Source organism: Pimephales promelas, chromosome 3, assembly GCF_988280905.1.
Source record: "Pimephales promelas chromosome 3, fPimPro1.hap1.1, whole genome shotgun sequence".
Classification (NCBI taxonomy): Eukaryota; Metazoa; Chordata; class Actinopteri; order Cypriniformes; family Leuciscidae; genus Pimephales; species Pimephales promelas.
This window is the reverse complement of record NC_142771.1, coordinates 33,973,201-33,992,286: the sequence shown is the minus strand read 5'-3', so window position 1 is coordinate 33,992,286 and position 19,086 is coordinate 33,973,201. Positions and strand designations below refer to the sequence as shown.

General features: G+C 36.7%; 1 protein-coding gene across 2 annotated transcripts; it reads left to right on the top strand.

Moving 5' to 3' along the window:
* Positions 1 to 570: 570 nt before the first annotated feature.
* mgrn1b (mahogunin, ring finger 1b) lies at positions 571 to 18,249 on the top strand. 2 transcript variants are annotated; one of them, XM_039685989.2, is made up of 17 exons: positions 571 to 1,159; positions 1,438 to 1,556; positions 1,694 to 1,782; positions 1,905 to 2,051; positions 4,079 to 4,196; positions 4,394 to 4,460; positions 4,594 to 4,637; positions 4,735 to 4,782; positions 4,861 to 4,929; positions 5,024 to 5,183; positions 6,415 to 6,524; positions 6,605 to 6,819; positions 9,983 to 10,097; positions 10,180 to 10,225; positions 12,029 to 12,133; positions 12,351 to 12,394; positions 15,214 to 18,249. In XM_039685989.2, exons 1-16 carry the CDS (start codon positions 1,072 to 1,074, stop codon positions 12,389 to 12,391), a joined length of 1,581 nt encoding a protein of 526 aa, XP_039541923.1. In that variant the 5' UTR covers positions 571 to 1,071; the 3' UTR covers positions 12,392 to 12,394; positions 15,214 to 18,249. The 2 variants fall into 2 exon arrangements, with proteins under 2 accessions (XP_039541923.1, XP_039541922.1); XM_039685988.2 differs by lacking the exon at positions 12,351 to 12,394.
* Positions 18,250 to 19,086: the final 837 nt, after the last annotated feature.

Here is a 19,086-nt window from a genome sequence, read left to right as displayed (position 1 = left end):
TCAACATTGATCATAGTAAGAAATGATCATAGAATGATTTCCAAAGGATCATGTGACACTAAAGACTGGATTTATGAGGTTGAAAATTCAACTTTAATCATAAATTACATTTTAAAATATATTCAAACAGAAAACTGTTACGCCTATTTTAAATTGTAATAACATTTCACAGTATTACAGTTTTACTGTATTTTTTTTTTTACTAAAATATTTAATAAGATTAAGAGACTTTTTTCAAAAACATTTTAAAAAACCTTGTTTCACAACTTTTGACCGGTAGTGTATAATAATACTATTTAATAATAATACTATTACTTTTTTATTCATTGATAATAACAAGTGAGATTAAATTATATTTTGACCACTGAACAATTCAGATCATATAAATATTTGTAGATTTGTATAGATATATAAATAGATATTGCAGTTATTTTACGGTTACCAAATATATATGATCTTCTATGCCAGTGTGAGATAAACAAAGCGTGTGTTCTCTCGACTAGATGAAAACAGACTTCTCATGGCCAGCGAAGCTTGTGATTGGACGAGTGTTCATTTCTCGTGACGAATTCAGCCAATCACGTGGCGATACGCTACAACGCTCGCGGGATCGCCTCGCAACAACGATCTCGGATTTCCTTGTTTTGTATTTTCACGAAGAAGCTGCTATTATTTCGAGGAAACACCAAACGGTCTTTTTTCTTGCCTCTCAGAATTTACCTTTGTTTGTTGATGTACCCGTTCACATCTTGTTGTATTGGCTATCCGCTCGTGACAGGCGAACTGACTAGCTAGGCGTTATCTTGCTAGTCCGTTAGCCAAGTCAAGTGTCAAGACTGATCCAGCTGACTGCACTGTACGTCACATAATACGACTGTACGAGACACATCTGATCCGACTCAGAAGAAAAGACATGTCGATCAAACTCGTGTCATGTTAATTTAAACACTTCGGTCGGTTCGGAGCGGTTGCTGTTAATACCCGGCTAACGTTAGCTAGCTGACTTTAGCAGCCGTTGTGTACACTTTAACAACTGCCTATTATTTGTTCTGACCGGGCTGTGTTGGAAAAATGGGTTCAATTCTTAGTCGAAGAATCGCTGGTGTTGAGGACATCGACATCCAGGCTAATTCTGCCTACAGATATCCTCCAAAATCAGGTAAGGTTGATACAAGGTGGCTTTTATCTGCTCATGTTTTATAAGCACGTATCTCCGATGGATTGATATCTTGAGCTCAAATAAACGGATAAAAATCTTAAATATCATCTGATTAGTTAGCCAAATCATTACTGTTAACAAACCATTTCAATTATTTGTTCAAAAAATGATATGAGACATCAGTGCTCTCCAAAATGGCAAAGGATGCCTTCATTTATGGTGTTATTCTGGTTAGTTAGAGGTGTCACATTGGCTAACTACTATTTTCCTTTCCTAAGGAAACTATTTTGCCAGCCACTTTTTCATGGGAGGGGAGAAGTTTGACACCCCTCATCCAGAGGGTTACCTTTTCGGGGAGAACATGGATCTCAACTTTCTTGGTAACCGTCCAGTCCAGGTACAGAAAAAGCAATCCATCAGAACCTCTGTTATCTGAATATTGAATGTCTTATTTTGCAGTGCTTTTGTTGTAACTGTAGCATCTTATAAATATATTAATGATTTCTTTCTGTATTGTTTTGGTACCTGCCACAGTTTCCCTATGTTACTCCAGCACCCCACGAGCCAGTCAAGACTTTGAGGAGTCTCGTCAACATCAGAAAAGACTCATTACGATTGGTCAGGTACTGATTCAGGAATGTGAATGACCAAATGAACAAATGATCTCAGTTAGTGCTGCCTGTAGTGACTTATTCTGTCATTGATTTACGTGCTTGATTGTTTGTGTAAATTTGTGTGATTGTAGGTATAAAGATGATACTGATACTCCTACTGATGAAGGAGTAAAGCCAAGAGCCTTATATGGAGTGGAGTTCACCTTTGACTCGGATGCACGAGTGGCCATCACCATCTACTGCCAGGCTTTTGAGGAGTTTTCCAATGGGATGGCAATGTAAGGACTTGTGTTGTACAGTTATGTTTAAAGTCACGATAAAACAGAGGTAGTGACCGATCTTTTATTATGTATTGTGACGTACTGTATATTTCCGATTGGCTGTTGCTTGCAAAAGTGGAGGCAGATGAACGAGAGTTTCTAAATGATTGGAGAAGTCCTGCATACGTCACCAGAGAGAAGTCGGAAACAACAGATTAATGTTTGATTAAACATTACAAGGTCAAAATCTTTTATTAAAAAAGACACAAATGCATGGATGTATTGTTTACAATAAGATCTATAACATGCATTTAGAAAATAGAGAGAGTGAATTCCCATTATCCATGTAAATCAGTGTTCTCGTATTAAGTAAACAGTATATTCGCAACAATTCTTTGATATAGTTTCTTAAAAAAATGCCTTTGCAGTTCAAGTAATTATACAATATTAAAGGGTTAGTTCACCCAAAAATGAAAATTCTGTCAGTATTTACTCACCCTCATGTTGTTCCAACCCCGTAAGACCTTCGTTCATCTTCGGAACACAAATTAAGATATTTAGGATATTAAAATCGCTCCTGCATACAGTCCATAGGCTTCTTGAGGGACTGGCTCTTGCTGTCCTCGAAAAGTCATTAAAGACATCGTTAAAATAGTCCAAGTGACTACAGGGGCTCAATCTTAAGTTTATCAAACGACGAGAACACTTTTGTGCGCAAAAAAACAACAAAAATAACGACTTTATTTCAACTATTAACTTCCTTCTCCATAAGCCTATAGTCCGTTAGCGTAGTGTGATTGCGTAGAGCTACGTCACACGTAGGCTCACTATTGGTCGACGCTGGTCATGTGTGTGTGATGCGTGTGACGTACAATAACAGAAGCTTACGCTATTAAACTAGTAACCTGACTCGCGCAGAGGGAGAAATAAACGAATAGTTGAAATAAAGTCGTTATTTTTGTTGTTTTTTGCGCACAAAAGTGTTCTCGTCGTTTGATAAACTTAAGATTGAGCCCCTGTAGTCACTTGGACTATTTTAACGATGTCTTTTATGACTTTTCGGGGACGGCAAGAGCCAGTCCCTCAAGAAGCCTATGGACTGTATGCAGGAGCGATTTTAATATCTTAAATATCTTAATTCGTTTTCCGAAGATGAACGAAGGTCTTACGGGGTTGGAACAACATGAGGGTGAGTAAATACTGACAGAATTTTCATTTTTGGGTGAACTAACCCTTTAAGTACATATTATTTATAAGTATTAGTGTGTTAATAAATGGACAGTTCATTAATCGCTCACCCTCATGTGATTCCAAACCCATAAGACTTTAGTTCATCTTTGAAACACAAATGAAGATATTTTTAATGAAACTTTAGAGATCTCTGTCCCTCCATTGACAGTCTATTTATCCAAAACTGTGACGGTTCAAAACGTCCATAAAGAGATCATAAAATAAATCGAGCGGTTTAATCCAAGCCCTCTGAAGAGACACATTCATTTTATATGATGAACAGATTTAATTTAGGCTGTTATTAGCATATAAACAGATCAGAGAACACACATAAAGCACTCAAATATGAAGCTTAACTCTACATGCTTGATTTATGATTTTGACCTCTCAGAGTTTTGCGTGAATAGACTTTCAATGGAGTTACAGACATCTCAGATTTCATTAAAAATATCTTCATTTGTAGTCTGAAGATGAATGAAAGTCTTATGGGTTTGGAGGGAGAGTAAATAATGACAAAATTTTCATTTTTGGGTGAACTAACCCTTTAAATAATTGTTGTTGAATGGCTTTAGTGTAATTCCTCTGTACGCTTGTCTTTTTTTAATTTTGATTATTTTTTTTCAATGCTATATTCAATAATTTCAGTCAGCAATCAGTCATTGGAGCCAATTGAGCTACAGAGAAAATGCATTTAAATGTGAAAAACGTTGTTGAGTCATGTAATTATTATAATTTGAACTTTCTGAAATGGCGTTATATGAAAAAAGTATTTTGTTGGTATATTTGTGCACTAACAGCATATATTTGTTCTTAAGATACAGCCCCAAAACCCCTGCGTTGGTCTCTGAAACTGTGTATTACAAAAGAGGGGTTAGCCAGCAGTTTACCCTGCCAGCCTTCAAGATTGATTTATCTGAATGGAAGGAAGAAGATGTAAGTACCATCAGTCTAGTTTAGTGCTGTCAATCAATTTCCTCTGATGGTCAAATCCACACTAGCCTCTAAGATATTGATTTGACTCTTTGCATTAATAGTTTACAAGCAATGAAGTACAAGATCATGCAAATCCAATAAAATGAAAGTGACTGACCTGAATGTAAAGTATTTGACCTGACTTTTTTTTTTTTTAGCTCAACTTTGATTTGGACAGAGGTGTTTTCCCCATGGTGATTCAGGCGGTGGTTGATGAAGGAGATGGTATGTGTCATGACTTCTTTATAGTTGAAGAGTGTAAAAGATTCAAGGATATGCTCTTTGCTCTTATCAAGCTTGGTGTGTCTGTTTAGTGCTGTCATGTATGTGCATTTTTAATGGTAACTGTCTATTTCAGATTGTTTGGGACATGCACATGTACTGCTGGCAGCGTTCGAAAGAGTGAGCTGAATTTGATGTCATATTATTCATAATTTCTGAAGAGGTTGTTTGTAGTAGTTGTGTATTTCTGACATATTTTTTTTTTTCATTTTTCCAGCATGTTGATGGCAGTTTCTCAGTGAAACCTTTGAAGCAGAAACAAATAGTGAGTCCTAAAGATGTACACTTTTGTCCTGTTTTTAAATGTAGATAGTAATGTTTATAATGCGTTTTTACACTACAGGTGGATCGCGTTAGTTACTTGTTACAGGAGATTTATGGAATTGAGAACAAGAACAATCAAGAGACAAAGGTGAAAAGATGATTGTTGCTGTTCATTACAGTTTCTATATATTTATATATGTCAGTATTATTATTGAAAAATGTCGTTATGATTTCCTCCCCAGCCATCTGATGATGAAAACAGTGACAACAGCAATGAGTGTGTGGTGTGTCTTTCGGATTTGCGGGACACTCTGATTCTGCCCTGCAGGCACTTGTGTCTGTGTAACTCCTGCGCCGACACTCTACGCTACCAGGCCAACAATTGCCCGATCTGCCGACTACGTATGTAACTGTTGTTAACAGTCCCACACACTGTAAAAATCCATTTGTTGGTTTAACTTAAAGTAGTTACCTGGTTGCTTTCAAATTTTGAGTTCATTGAAACTAAAAATTTCAGGTAAATTGTAACTTGGCGAAATAACAATATCGGTAAGATGTAAATGCTTTATTTGGCAGCAAATGTCCCCTGGACTTTTGACAGTTTCAAGACTTTCGTGAAAAGCAGACTAGTGGGAGTGGCCTTTGATGGCAACATTCCCAGTGCATTTTGGGTGTTGAATAGAGCCAGACCGATATATCGGCCAGCCGATATTATCGGCAGATATTAGGCATTTTCCATAATATCGGTATCGGCAGTTATTATGGCCGATAAATGAATATTTAAAAAATAAAATAAAAACGGACGAAACGCGCTTCAATCATCTCTCCTTGGCCTGTTATATTGAAAATGTATGTTTTACAATTTGCAGTATGATGTTATCTATTGCTAAATTATGGCTAATCATAGACTAGCTAACCACAAAGCAAGCTAATGCCACTATCATAACCGCTAACATTAACATTAATGAGCTTGGAAACCACAATGAACTTTTTCTGCCTAAATAAAGTAATGATTACTGTATTTATAACTAGCATATCTCTAGTTACCGTCCCTGCATTGTAAAATGTAAGTTATACTTGAGAGGAGTGAACATTTAGACATAGAGAAAAAGTATCAAACATATCTTGTGCAGAAAAGTTAGCTTTTCTTTTACACGTGTGTGAAATCCAACAATATTTAATAAAAAAAAAATATCGGCCGATATATCGGAATATCGGATTTTAAAACCCTAATATATTTGTATCGGTATCGGCCTTCAAAATCCTTTATCGGTCGGGCTCTAGTGTTGAAGTTTCTACTATTTTTCTCTAGTCAGCACCGAATTAAAAAAAACAAAATCTCAATTTTTTTTTAGTGTTTTAGTGGAAGCTCATTTTGTCAGTGGTGAGGTCCGATTTTAATACAAAGAAAGAGGGAGAGAGAAGAACATCTCTTTCTTTGTGTTATTAACTAAAACATTTTTTCATTGAAAACTCAAAAATGTAAGGCAATCAGGTTACTTTAAGTTAAACCATCAAATAATTTTCTACAGTGCGGTTGTGTATAATTTGAGAGTAACAGCCCAGAAAGCCTGCCTAGATGTAAATGTTCATATATTTTGAGACTCTGAAGTAGCTTTTTGTCTTTCTCCAGCGTTTCGTGCTCTTCTTCAGATCCGAGCTGTAAGAAAGAAGCCTGGAGCGCTTTCTCCTGTTTCCTTCAGCCCAGTGCTGGCGCAGAGCATGGACCATGATGAGCACTCCGTATGTCACGTATATATCTGTATTGTCTCTCTACAAGACAACATGGTGTAACTCTCTCATTGTTTTGTCCCGTCTCTCAGAGCTCAGACTCCGTTCCCCCTGGCTATGAGCCCATCTCCCTGCTGGAGGCTCTGAACGGTCTTGGTGGCGGGTCCCCCGGCGTTCCATCTGCACCCCTGTATGACGAGATCAACTTCTCTGGGAGCCTGAGTGGAGAGAGCCGGCAGCTCAGTTCACCTGACCACTCTGGAGATAGTGGAGGACAGAAGAGCAAAGTCAGCAAGTCCCCAGACAGGTAAATCCATCTATGGCTTAAATCAGGCTTTGTTTTTGGGTGCAAACAATTGGATCTAATAACTATAATACTATTTATTTCTCTTTGTGTGGATATATGGACACTACAGTTCAAAAGTCACCAAGGGGCCATTTGTTCAAAAATACAGGAAAAACTGTCATATTGTGAAATGTTATTGCAAATTAAAATAACTGTTTTCTATAATGTTAAAATGTAATTTATTCCTGTGATCAATTATTCCATTACTCTAGTCTTCAGTGTCACATAATCCTTCATAAATCGTTCAGATATGGTTTTCTGTTCATGAACATTTCCTTGTTACAGTTTATCTAAAAATTAATGTAAAAGCCTTGATCAATTTAATGTGCCCTTGTGGAATAAAGGTATTTGTTTAAAAAAAACAAAACACTTTTTTTAAAACTTTTGAATAGTAGTGTATATTTAACAACATATTGTCATGTGAAGTTTCACTACACTTACAAATTCGCGTTTTTTAAATATTTTGGCATAATCAGATGTTCTTTAGAAAGAGAATATCCCTTTGCTGTTGAGTCCGTCTATATGTCCAAACTTCCTGTTTTATTCAGAAACAGGAAACGCATTAACACAGGAAAGAAAACAGGACTTGTCAATCTTTTTTAAAGGGTAACTAAACCCCTGGTCAGAGCCTGACTCCACCCACTGCCAATATTTGAACTTTATACCCAAATATCAAAAAAGTTACTCGAATGATCAATGATCAGCACTATAAAACCCCATTCTTACAGATCATTAACTAAAAAAAGTTGGTTTAGGGATTAGTTACCCTTTAACCCTCAGGTGCTCTTCGGTCATTTCTGACCGAAAAATTTTCTTTTTTGAAATGTTAAAAATCACAGCTTCATCGGAATGTTACGAAACTTGGTGACTTTTATGGCATTGGTACGGAGCCCCTCTAGTCCCACTTTGGTAAAAAAAATTAATTATAACTATCTTGTGGCCTCAAGATAGTAACTCGTGGCCTCAAGATACTAACTCGTGGCCACAAGATACTAACTCGTGGCCACAAGATAACTCGTGGCCTCAAGATAGTAACTCGTGGCCTCAAGATAGTAACTCGTGGCCACAAGATAGTTATAATTATTTTTTTTTACCAAAGTGGGACTAGAGGGGCTCCGTACATTGGGTATGTTAACACACAAAAAAATTGAGGTCATGATCCGAGCAGGCTAAGTGGTCGTAAAAAAATAGTCACACTTTTGCTCTTCTGTCAAAAATGACCGACCCATAGGAAATGAATGGGAAATTGACAAAAAAAAAAAAAAAAAAATGGTGAATTTTTGTATCGACAAATTGGCCACAATTCTAAAAAAAAGTACACTGCAGGAAAGGGGTGACACTCTACAACATCTAGAGTGCAAAACACACACCCACCAACACACACACACACACACATACAAACACACTTTTATATACATACACACCAATAAATTTTGATTACAAAAAGTATGTTTTGAATTTTTAAAAATCACAGCTTCACCGCAATGTTACGAAACTTCGTGACTTTTATGGCATAAAAAAATTGAGTTCATGATCTGAGCATGCTAAGTGGTCGTAAAAAAAATAGTCACACTTGTGGTCTTTGGTCAAAAATGACCCCCATAGGAAATTAATGGGAAATTGTAAAAAAATAAAAAAAAAAAAAAAAATTGTGAATTTTTGTTTTTTGTTAATTTTTTTTTATAAGAAATAGTTTTTGAGATTGTTTCTACTATATATTCAAATCCACCAACAACAACAACAACAAAAAAATGTGTTCATAAACAGCTGGGGAATTCACATGCCTCTCCATAGAGAGCTGTACGTGCCATCTAGTGGTTACACCATGATTCTATGCTTTTTCTCTATACTGTAACCAGATGGTGCTAAATTTTCTTCAAAAAATATTTTTTTTCTGAAGGCCTAGACTCTATATTAAACTAAAATACTGCATTACATTTTTTTTTGTTGAAAAAAATCATATATATATAGAAAAATATATATATATTTTTCCATGGCAAAAATAAACCATAAATGTTGCATAAATATCAATAAATTCAATTAAATTGTCTCAAAATACTAAATTAAAAAGAATAAATATTGTAGAACAAAAATAAATTGCATTGGTTTTACTGGAATGGAGAAAGTTTCATTTTTAGGTGTCCGGTCACTTTTGACCGGGAAGATAACAAGTGTGACTCCGAAACGAAGAGCACATGAGGGTTAATAATACAAATAAAAGAATGCTTTTGGCTCACCTCAAGTGAGACATTTGAAGGTATGCTGCTGCTCTTAAGAAATCACAGCCATTCCTGACAGTGTAATAAGGCTGGCTAGTGGCCAGTCAGGATTGGTACTTCCTGTTTTGGCCTTCCTGTTTCCCAGCGAGAGAGGTCATGATCTTCTCTTTTCCATACATCATAATAATGACTCCATTTGCCATTTTCTATACACCCTGTTGACATAGCTGTAATTGCGGTTTGGAAAATATTCGTAGTATCTCAGGAAGCATGCGTGTGTTGTTGACTCATTCCAGCTTTCATCAGATCATTTTTTAACACAAATGACACTGAGAAGCTTGATTACTTGACGACAGTATTTGTTTGTTTTTTTCCCTTCCTGCCATTCTTTGGTTTGCGATTCACAACATGTGAACATGCAAATATTGATTTCAAATGTTTTAACTTGTACATTTCACTTGTAGCTCTCATTTAAACAGAGAGAGATGATATTGATAAACTGAAAAATCACCATTACCACTAAATATTTACTATTTACAACACTATATTAAAGTTGGCATGGTACATAATTTGTAATTGCCTTTTCTGGATGGTTGTGGTTTGCTATCGGTGGATCTCTCTCTCTCTTTCTCTCTCTCTCTCTCTCTCTCTCTCTCTCTCTCTCTCTCTCTGTATGTATATATATACATGTGGGATGCGTGACACTTGACTAGCCAGAACCAAATACTTAATTCACATATCCACAGCGCCACCCAGTGCATTCAGTAATGTGTTTAGGTGACAAATGGGAAAGATGTTTCATGGTTCCCTATGTTAAGGTACAAATAGCAATTATTATTTGTACTAATAGTAGTTGGCGTGTTACCTGTGCACATCAATAGCTTTGACAGTTTGTGTGTTTGCAGCACTCTACGCTCCCCGTCATCTCCGATCCAGGAGGAGGATGAAGAGAAACTGTCTGAGATGTCTGATGCACAAGCTCACATGCTGTTGTCCAGCAGCAGTCCCGCCCCCACTGAGGTCAGCAGCGCAGCCCGTATAACATCTTCTACACGGCCTGCTTGATGATGGGTGTGAGATTCTGATGTCTTTGTTTTCTCAGGGTACGGCTGGCGAGGACGCCCCCGATTCACTGTCTCCTGAAGATGGTGAGTAACTCTACTCTTATCACTGTCTGATGGGAAATCATGCTAATGCTTTATTGCCTCATGCTTATCATATATTATATAGGGGTTTTTATCACAATAATGTGTTTTTTTTTCTCTCAGTAAATATTGCTGAAAATGTGATTAAATTGAATTAATTTAAGAGATTAATAATAAAACATTTTATAGATTTAAATCTGTTGACAGCACTAGTTGAAAGTATTGAACCTGTTGGGACTTATGATGGGAGCATGTTCAGATGCACCAAGTCATGTTGTTTGTCACTGTGGCAACATATTTTGAAGTAATAAACAAAGATTCAGTCTGCTTTTCCCTCCTCAACATTACAGAAGTTTTAAAGTGAGGTAATTGAAACCGAAATGAGCTGAAATTGAAAGGCAGGGTAGTGTCAGAGGAAGAGCAAGTTATTACATTTTGCTTAGTTAGTTTTAATAGGGTTAGTTTTGAATGAAGGTTATCGTTAAAACAAGTATAATTTGTCAGTGGAACAACACCAAATACACTTGCACTACTGTTCAAAGGTTTGAGTCAGTAAAAAATTGAGTTATGATCACAAAAGGTGCATTTATTTAATTAAAAATACTGTAAAATTGTAAAATATTATTACAATTTGAAATAGCTCTTTTCTATTTTGATATATTTTAAATTGTAATTTATTTCTGTGATGCAAAGCAGAATTTCATTTTCCGTCATTTCTCCAGGCTTCAGTGTCACGTGGTCCTTCGGAAATCATTCTAATATGATGATTTGAAACATTTCTTATTATCATTCAATTTACCAAAACTGTTTTGCTGCACACCATAATACATTTTTCAGGATTATTTGAAGAATAGAAATAGACAGACAGACAGACAGATAGTCTTTATTGTCCCATAGGGATAATCATTTTTACACATCATTTTTTCCTTCTTCCATAGCTCAGAAATATCACATATATCATGTAACACATATATAGATACATACAAACACACAGTCTAATCTAATCAACCGATAGCTTTTAAAATGGATTCTGAATGGAAAAAAAACCATAACATACAAAACTTATGTTCTGCTGAACGTTTAATTAAAAAACAATAATGAACCATGAAAATGTTCTGTACTTTTTAAAACAAATATTCATATATGACTTATACCTTAATCATTCATGTTAAGTCATAGTCCATTAACTAATGTAAAAATAACAAAAATAAAATAACACACATTGTTTTAAACACATGAGGTACTACCAATGTTAGCGTCCTCTCAGCCTTGACTGAAAACATGCTGCAGTTCTTTACTAATGCACATCTAGTCAACAAATGAATTACTTACTGTAATAACATGTACTCTATACTTACCGTTTCTTTGTCGGTTTAAAACTTTTAAATCCATTTCTGAAGTGTCCCTCTCAGTGCAGCGTGTGTTCAAACAAACACCACAAGACGTCAGTGATAGTTTTTATTTCGCCTCTAGAGGCCGCTCTCATACCGCATAATGTCAGCAGACTCTAATGGACGCATCTCGGACAAACTATCGGTGTGGATTTTTGCAGATCAGTCGACCTCTGATTAAAAGTGACAGTAAAGCCAATTTTATTTAATTATTGTGTTTTTCCACACACACACACACACACAAAAAGGAAAAATTTGTACTGACCCCACATTTTTGAAGGGCTGCATATATATTACAAATATTTTGAAAACAAGTGGGTGAACATGTATTCCTTAATATCATAGACAGACATTTTTACTAACAGTCGAAGAAGCTTTTGTCCAATTACAGCTTTTGTTTCTGTTATTTGTGAAGAGGATGGGCTGAATTTGGAGGAAGAGGCCATGAATGACTGTAGCAGCGAGCACAGCAGCTTTACCAAAACTGATAGTGACCCACCTGGAGACCTGTCCCTCCCTGGTGAGTGCATCTGGACACAAGAGCCCACTCTGCATGCTTTCAGAAACGCTATAGCCTCGAGTGTGCGTGCACTCATCGAACAACACTGTTCGTTCTTACTCTTTGGCGAGTCGACAAAGCTCTGTTTCTGGCTCTCAGTCGTTCAGCTTATCTAACCTGTGTGCCATTTATTTCTCGACTGTCTTCCTGTCTGCTCTTGTGGTCTTGCTCTGGGCAGCTCTAGGTCCTGATTCCTGCTCTATTGGTATGGAAGAGTAACTGGTATGTAGGCTTCTGTGTTCTTCTCTCAGCTGTTCCTTCATGTTCTTGTTCTTTGCTGCACAAAATTTTTCTCAGTTTTACTAGTTTAATTGGTCATCAGATTGTTGCTCATTACAATTTACATTTTTTTATTAAACTTTGGCATGTTAAATGTTATTTTATGTTTAGATATTAGTGAAGAACAGTGTTTCCTAACCCTGGTCCCGAAGTACACCAGCACAGCAGTTTTTACACGATGGAAACTTATGTGTTTTGGCCGTTCATTCACACGACAGCATGTTTTGGGGGCCTGAAATAGTGCAAAGTGCAAGTTTTTGAAAACGAAACCGTTATCGCCTCTGTGTAAACTGCAAAAATGCAAATTTGTGAAACCGTTGATGTTAAAGGTGCACTATGTAATAATTTTGCAGTAAAATATCCAAAAACTACTAGGCTAGTGTTATATATTTTGTTAAGTTGAAGGTGCTCTAAGCGATGTCACACGTTTTTTAGGCCCAAACACTTTTTGTCACATACAGCAAACATCTCCTCACTATCCGCTAGCTGCATGTCCCCTAAACACACTGTAAAAAAATGCGGTCTATGCAGACAACCCAGGCTCCACAAATGGCAACAAAAACAAACTGCGGCAACCCGCTCCACGAAACATAACAAACTGTTCCAGCCAATAACTAACAAGAAGGCCCTGGGGGTGGGGTTTGGGGGGTCAGTGCACAGATGAGGAGGTGGGAGGGTCTATCTAGCCTCCGTTTTGTTTGAAAATACTTTAAACGTCAACAAGAAGTCACGTCACCCGACATCGTTTAGAGCACCTTTGATTACTTACAATATCTCAAATGTTTCCAACTATTTGTAAATCGTGCGAAAATTGCGATTTTAACCAAGGAACCGGGGCGTGTGAGCGGGGGTGAGGAGTCGCCAGTCAATGACGTCATATCCGCGCTACCCCCAGTTTCCGCTCGTACTGCTATAGTTACCATGGCGACAGACGTGGACAACTGGGTTACGCCTAGTGGTGCGCTCATGCTGTTTTTGTTTTGTTCAAACATTTTGGACCATGGCAAGCAGACTTTGAGACAAAAACAGGACTAAAACAAAGATCAACATCTTTCGAGATGCCGAGAGCTCCACGTACGCGACTATTTTTTACGTGAGTGGCTTCTCTGTCAAGACTGTTGCACGTACTTTATTAGATAGGTGAGCAAATGTACATAACATGAATCAGTGTTATATAGTTCAACATGATGAATGTTAGAATATGATCTGTATGTTATTCTAATGTTGATCTAGCTTACTGCTAGTCTCAAACTAACACATAGAATAACTTTCAACCCAATCAAATGTAGTTTAGTGTGATAGTGTAACTGTTAGAGCAAGTGTAACAGTGCTGCGTTACCTCAAGTTTAATTCATCTAATAAACTGACCTGTGTGAGTATTAATTAAGCACTTGCGTTTAGTTCGGTAGAATGAATTGTCCTTGTTCCTTTTATATCCTTGTGTGTAATGCTGGTATACGTCTCATTAGCAATCGCGCCCTGCTTCACACCACAGTCATGATAAAAACATCAATTTATTCACTCATCCACAAACATTATTAAATCCATCAGCTTGAAGACAAGATCCATAATTCCGCTTAATGCTTTGCGTCATCAACCTACACATTTGTTATTGTAAGAGGTTAGCGACCCTTTGCGGCGAAAAAAATGACTTATTGTAGCTTTTAGTGCATGCGTGTTACGTGTTCAGTCTATAGGCCCGTAGCGTTTCTTTACAAAGCGACATCGCCAACTTCTGGCCTGGCAGCATAATACAACGTTTTTAGTCGTTTTCGCGGATCCGTATTTAGTTTGACGTGTAAACGTACCTTTACATGTCTATCTAATAAAACGCACCCGATTCAAACCAACCGCTCATTAGCAAAGACTCCCAAGACCTCAAATGAGTGCGTCAGATTAGAGAGACATCCACAATGTGCAGTGTTGGTGTTCAGTACTCCAGGACAGTGGTTCCCAACCTTTTTTCGTCTGTGACCCCCTTTTTCCCAAGAAAATATTTTAGGGCCCCCCTTCACATTTAATGATATTATCGCTCTTGTAAGCTTGCAGCAAGGATAACAAAATATTTTTTTTTCAAACAAACGGTATTTTTATGCACAAATAATAGCCTATAATATTAAAAATACAATGACTAAAACATCAGTAGGCCCTTTGTAATTTAACAACGTAAGCCTAGGAGAAGCCTATTAATTGGCCCTATTTGAAATGCAAAAATAAAAATATTCACACTGGTGTTTAGGTTAAAAAAAAGAATATCTGCTATTAAATGACTGTTATCTGGGGCCTCAATACTTGCATGTTATCTGTGAGGCTTTATCAATATGAGGCTTTATTTTTATGCTTTTGGCGCTATAGCGAGCGATAATAAACTTGCATGTATTAACAGAATAATGCGTCTTTCGGAAAGAACAGTGTAGCCGGAACTACTACGATCGGCAGCGATCCGAACCAGTGTAAAATAGTCCCAATGTAAACACTTATTATAGGTGTACCATAGTGGTTCAGGATAAGACAAAAACACGGATTGGAAAATGGATTCATGATGAACTCACTCATTAAATACACTTTGTAAATTTTGAACAGAAAAAAGTTAAGGACTTTTATTTAATGCTTATTGCTCAAGCCTTCAAAATATGCCACGACCCCCCACAGAGCTCGCTGAGGCTCCCTTGTGAACCAATGCTCCAGGATCAGGGTTGGGAACCACTGGTGTAGAGTACTTCTTGTTTTGTTTTTAACTGCAGTGTCTGTCGTTTGTGTAGGATTGTCTGGCTCAACTGAAAGTCTGAACACTCAGAGTACCTGCTGCTCCAGCCAGCCTCTCCTCGGTCCCTCAAGCCATTTTCACATGGACGATGAAGAACTGGATTTTTAACCATGCAGGTCCATCTTCTCTCTAGTCTATGTACATAGCAATCCCACATTGAAGTTTGATGCAGTCCCCATTCCAGTATCCAACTTTAAATGAGATTCAGCCCTTTTGTTTTGATCACTTTTGTTCTGGTGATCTGTCATTTATCATTGTGCTTGATTTTTAGGGCTCTTAATTCACACCAAAGTGATCGCCCTCACGTTATTGCATGTATTATGCCTTACTTTCTTCCATAAATCCGTAAGGAGAAGTCCAAGCTTCTCTTTTCCATAATTTGAAGGGGGATGGTGATTTGTGCTACTTAAGCTCCAAAAAGTAATGTTAAATAAAATATCATTAGTTATATCAAGTAGTCTGTACGACTGCTATGCTTTATGTAAGTCTTTTGAAGCCATATGATTTGTGTGATAAAGAGGCCAAACTCTAAACCATCTAATAATATTCCCTTCAAGTAAAAAAAAAACCTCCATGGACTACTTATCAAACTTTTGGAGCTTCACCAGCCATCTTTTCATGGCAAAAGACATAATACTGGGTTAGAATGACATGAGGGTGAATAAATTATGTAAATTAAATGTTGAAAATTTTCCTTGCTAATGCTATATATATTTGTTACTTATTTGTGTATACACTCTTAAAAATAATCTAACCTTCAAGGGTGTGTTCACACTTGGCATGTGTGGTCATGTTCTGACTCATTTTATAAGCTCTTAATGAGTTCTCAGCTGGTCAAAATACCATCATATGTAAGCTACACACGCACATTTAGCCTAGTACACATAGGTTTGGATATTCAGTAAGTTCCGTTGCCAAATAAATGCAATAAAAGCCGACCAGTTAAGTTTTGAACGTATGCCTTTGGTTTAGGTTTGGTGTTAAAATGTGAATGTGAATGTGAATGCTAAGCGGGCTAGGACTAAATGGTTTTTATGTTGTTGTTTTTTTTTTGGTCCGGACCAAACGAACCAACTGCAAGTGTGAACACACCCTAACATCCAGAAATCTTTCCATTGCACTAAAGTTTCTTTAGGATTTTAAAATGTTATTCACGTTTAAGAACTGATCGCTGAAAGATAATTTGAGAAAACAAAATGATTCGTTTTTATATCGCATCGTTACAAACCCCCCTTTGGAAGCTTTTTATTTAAGAGTGTAGTTGAGGGAGAAAAACACCATCTCAGTGCTTAATATAGAGCTTTGATCTGGATCGTATCATAACACATATCGACATACGGCAGCTTGTTATGGTTAATAGACAAAGCACATTTCAGTAAAACACTCAAAGGTGTAGTTCACTTTTCAAAAACCTTTGCTGATAATTTACTCACCCTCATGTCATCCAAGATGTCCATGTCTTTCTTTCCTCAGTCGAAAAGAAATGAAGGTTTTTGATGAAAACATTCCAGGATTTTTCTCCATATAATGGACTTCAATGGGAACCAAACGGTTCAAGGTCCAAAAGACCGTTTCAGTGCAAACTGCAAACTCTTCAAAGGGCTTTAAACGATTCCAGACGATGAATAAGGGTCTTATCAAGCGAAACGATCACTCATTTAATAAATAAATAACAAAGTTTAAGTTTTATAAGCTCAAATGCTCGCCTTGCTCTGTTCTGTGACGCACGCTCGTGACTCCTATTCAAACTCGTCAAAATGAACAACCCTTTTTCTGAGTCAATTCGTTTGTTTCGTTCGTGGAATGAACCAAATGACTCGGAAAAAGGTTCGTTCATTTTGATGAACGAGTTCGAACAGGAGAGTCACGAATGCGCATCACAGAACAGAGCAAGGCGAGCATTTGAGGTTATAAAACTTAAACTTTGTTATTTATTTTTTTTAAACGAGCGATCGTTTTGCTTGATAAGACCCTTATTTATCGTCTGGAATCGCTTAAAGCCCTTTGAACATTTTGCAGTTTGCACTGAAACTGTCTTTTGGACCTTGAACCGTTTGGTTCCCATTGAAGTCCATTATATGGAGAAAATCCTGGAATGTTTTCATCAAAAACCTTAATTTCTTTTCGACTGAAGAAAGAAAGACATGGACATCTTGGATGACATGGGGGTGAGTAAATTATCAGCAAAAGTTTTTTTAAAAGTTAACTACTTCTTTAAGGATATCTGTATGACTAAACATCAGAGTGTTTACTCGATAAATGATCGTATTAAACTCACTAGTAAATAATACAGAAATATAACTGTGCGTTGAAATGTTTTAGTAAGTACTTAAATGTCCTGACCTGAAAAGCACCTCAGAATATATATATTCATGATTCCAAATGTAATATTTATAGTGATCAAATAATGTTAAAAATGGTTGACTTCTTGTCAGTTTAATGACAAAAACATTGTGTGGTCTAACAGTGCTTTAAATGTGTTTGCTTGTTTAGCTATTTATGCTCTTTAAAACTTTAAGGACTAAAAAAAGCCATGCTGGACTCTGTTTACCTCTTTATTTGCTTTATAAATATTGTATTATGATCTTTAAATACTTCAACATGTGAAGGCATTTCTTTCATGTGTCAGTTCAAATGATATTTCATCGCTTTGTGAATATTTGACGGGTTGTATTTGCTCACAGCTGGACCTTGTATTTCTAAGAAAGGAAAGAACAGCTAAATGAACAAGTCACAAGAAGCATTAAATCTCATTGTTCTCCTCAAACATGCAGATATGCCGTGTCTTGTAGCATTATGCAGAGGTTTATGTGCCTTTAAAAAACAAAGCAAGTGTTGCTACAGCTTTCCCCCATAGCTGTGCTGTTCATCTTTAAAGCTGTAACCTTAAGCCTTGATTGATTTACATTTATGTATTACACGTGCGACTACTTATTTAATGTCCATTTTGAAGAGCAGATGATTTTAAATTGCTATTAAGTATGTAACATATTGCTGATATTGAACATATTAATAAACTTTGTAATGCTGCGATAGGCCTACATGATTTTTCATTATATCAGGATCAATATTTTATCTGTTAATCCTGATTAAGCTGCCCTGTACAACAAATGTAAAATAAACCAAAAAAACAAACAAAACTGATTAATAATGGTGTTAAGTTAATTTCTTTTAAGCTCTGCTCATTAAAGGGATAGTTCACTTTAATTTTTGGTATGTTTTATCTTACCTCAAGGGTATCCAAGATGTAGGCGTCTTTGTTTCCACAGTATTTTCAATTTTGATATTTTTAGGTCACACCGTTCTTGTCTTGTCTCATATAATGGAGGTCTATGGTCACCACCTCAAAGAGCATGCACAGAGAAGTCCAAATTAAACATGATTTAATGACTCGTAAATGTAAGTACACATTGATGGCCTAAGACACGAAACGAGCAGTTTGTGTGAGAAAATGAGCAGTATTTATATCGTTACGTTATAAAGCCCTGGAAGTGATCTCGCGCGCGTGTACGTTACTCATTCTTTACACAGAGATTTCGGAAGTGTTACCTTTCACTGTGAAGATCTAAACATATTTTGATGTACAGGAAATCGCAATGGAAGACGGTTTTGAAATATCAACAGACAACGTTGCATTTTTTTCGCGACCGCGCGATAACTTGTGCCGTCAGATCACTTGGACGTGGCTGTGGTTCCAAGAGGTAAAAACTATATAAATTCTGTTTGTTTTCTCACACAAACCGCTCGTTTCGTGTCTTAGGCCATCAATGTATACTTACATTTACGAGTCATTAAATCATGTTTAATTTGGACTTTTCTGTGCATGCTCTTTGAGGTGGTGACCATAGACCTCCATTATATGACTGAC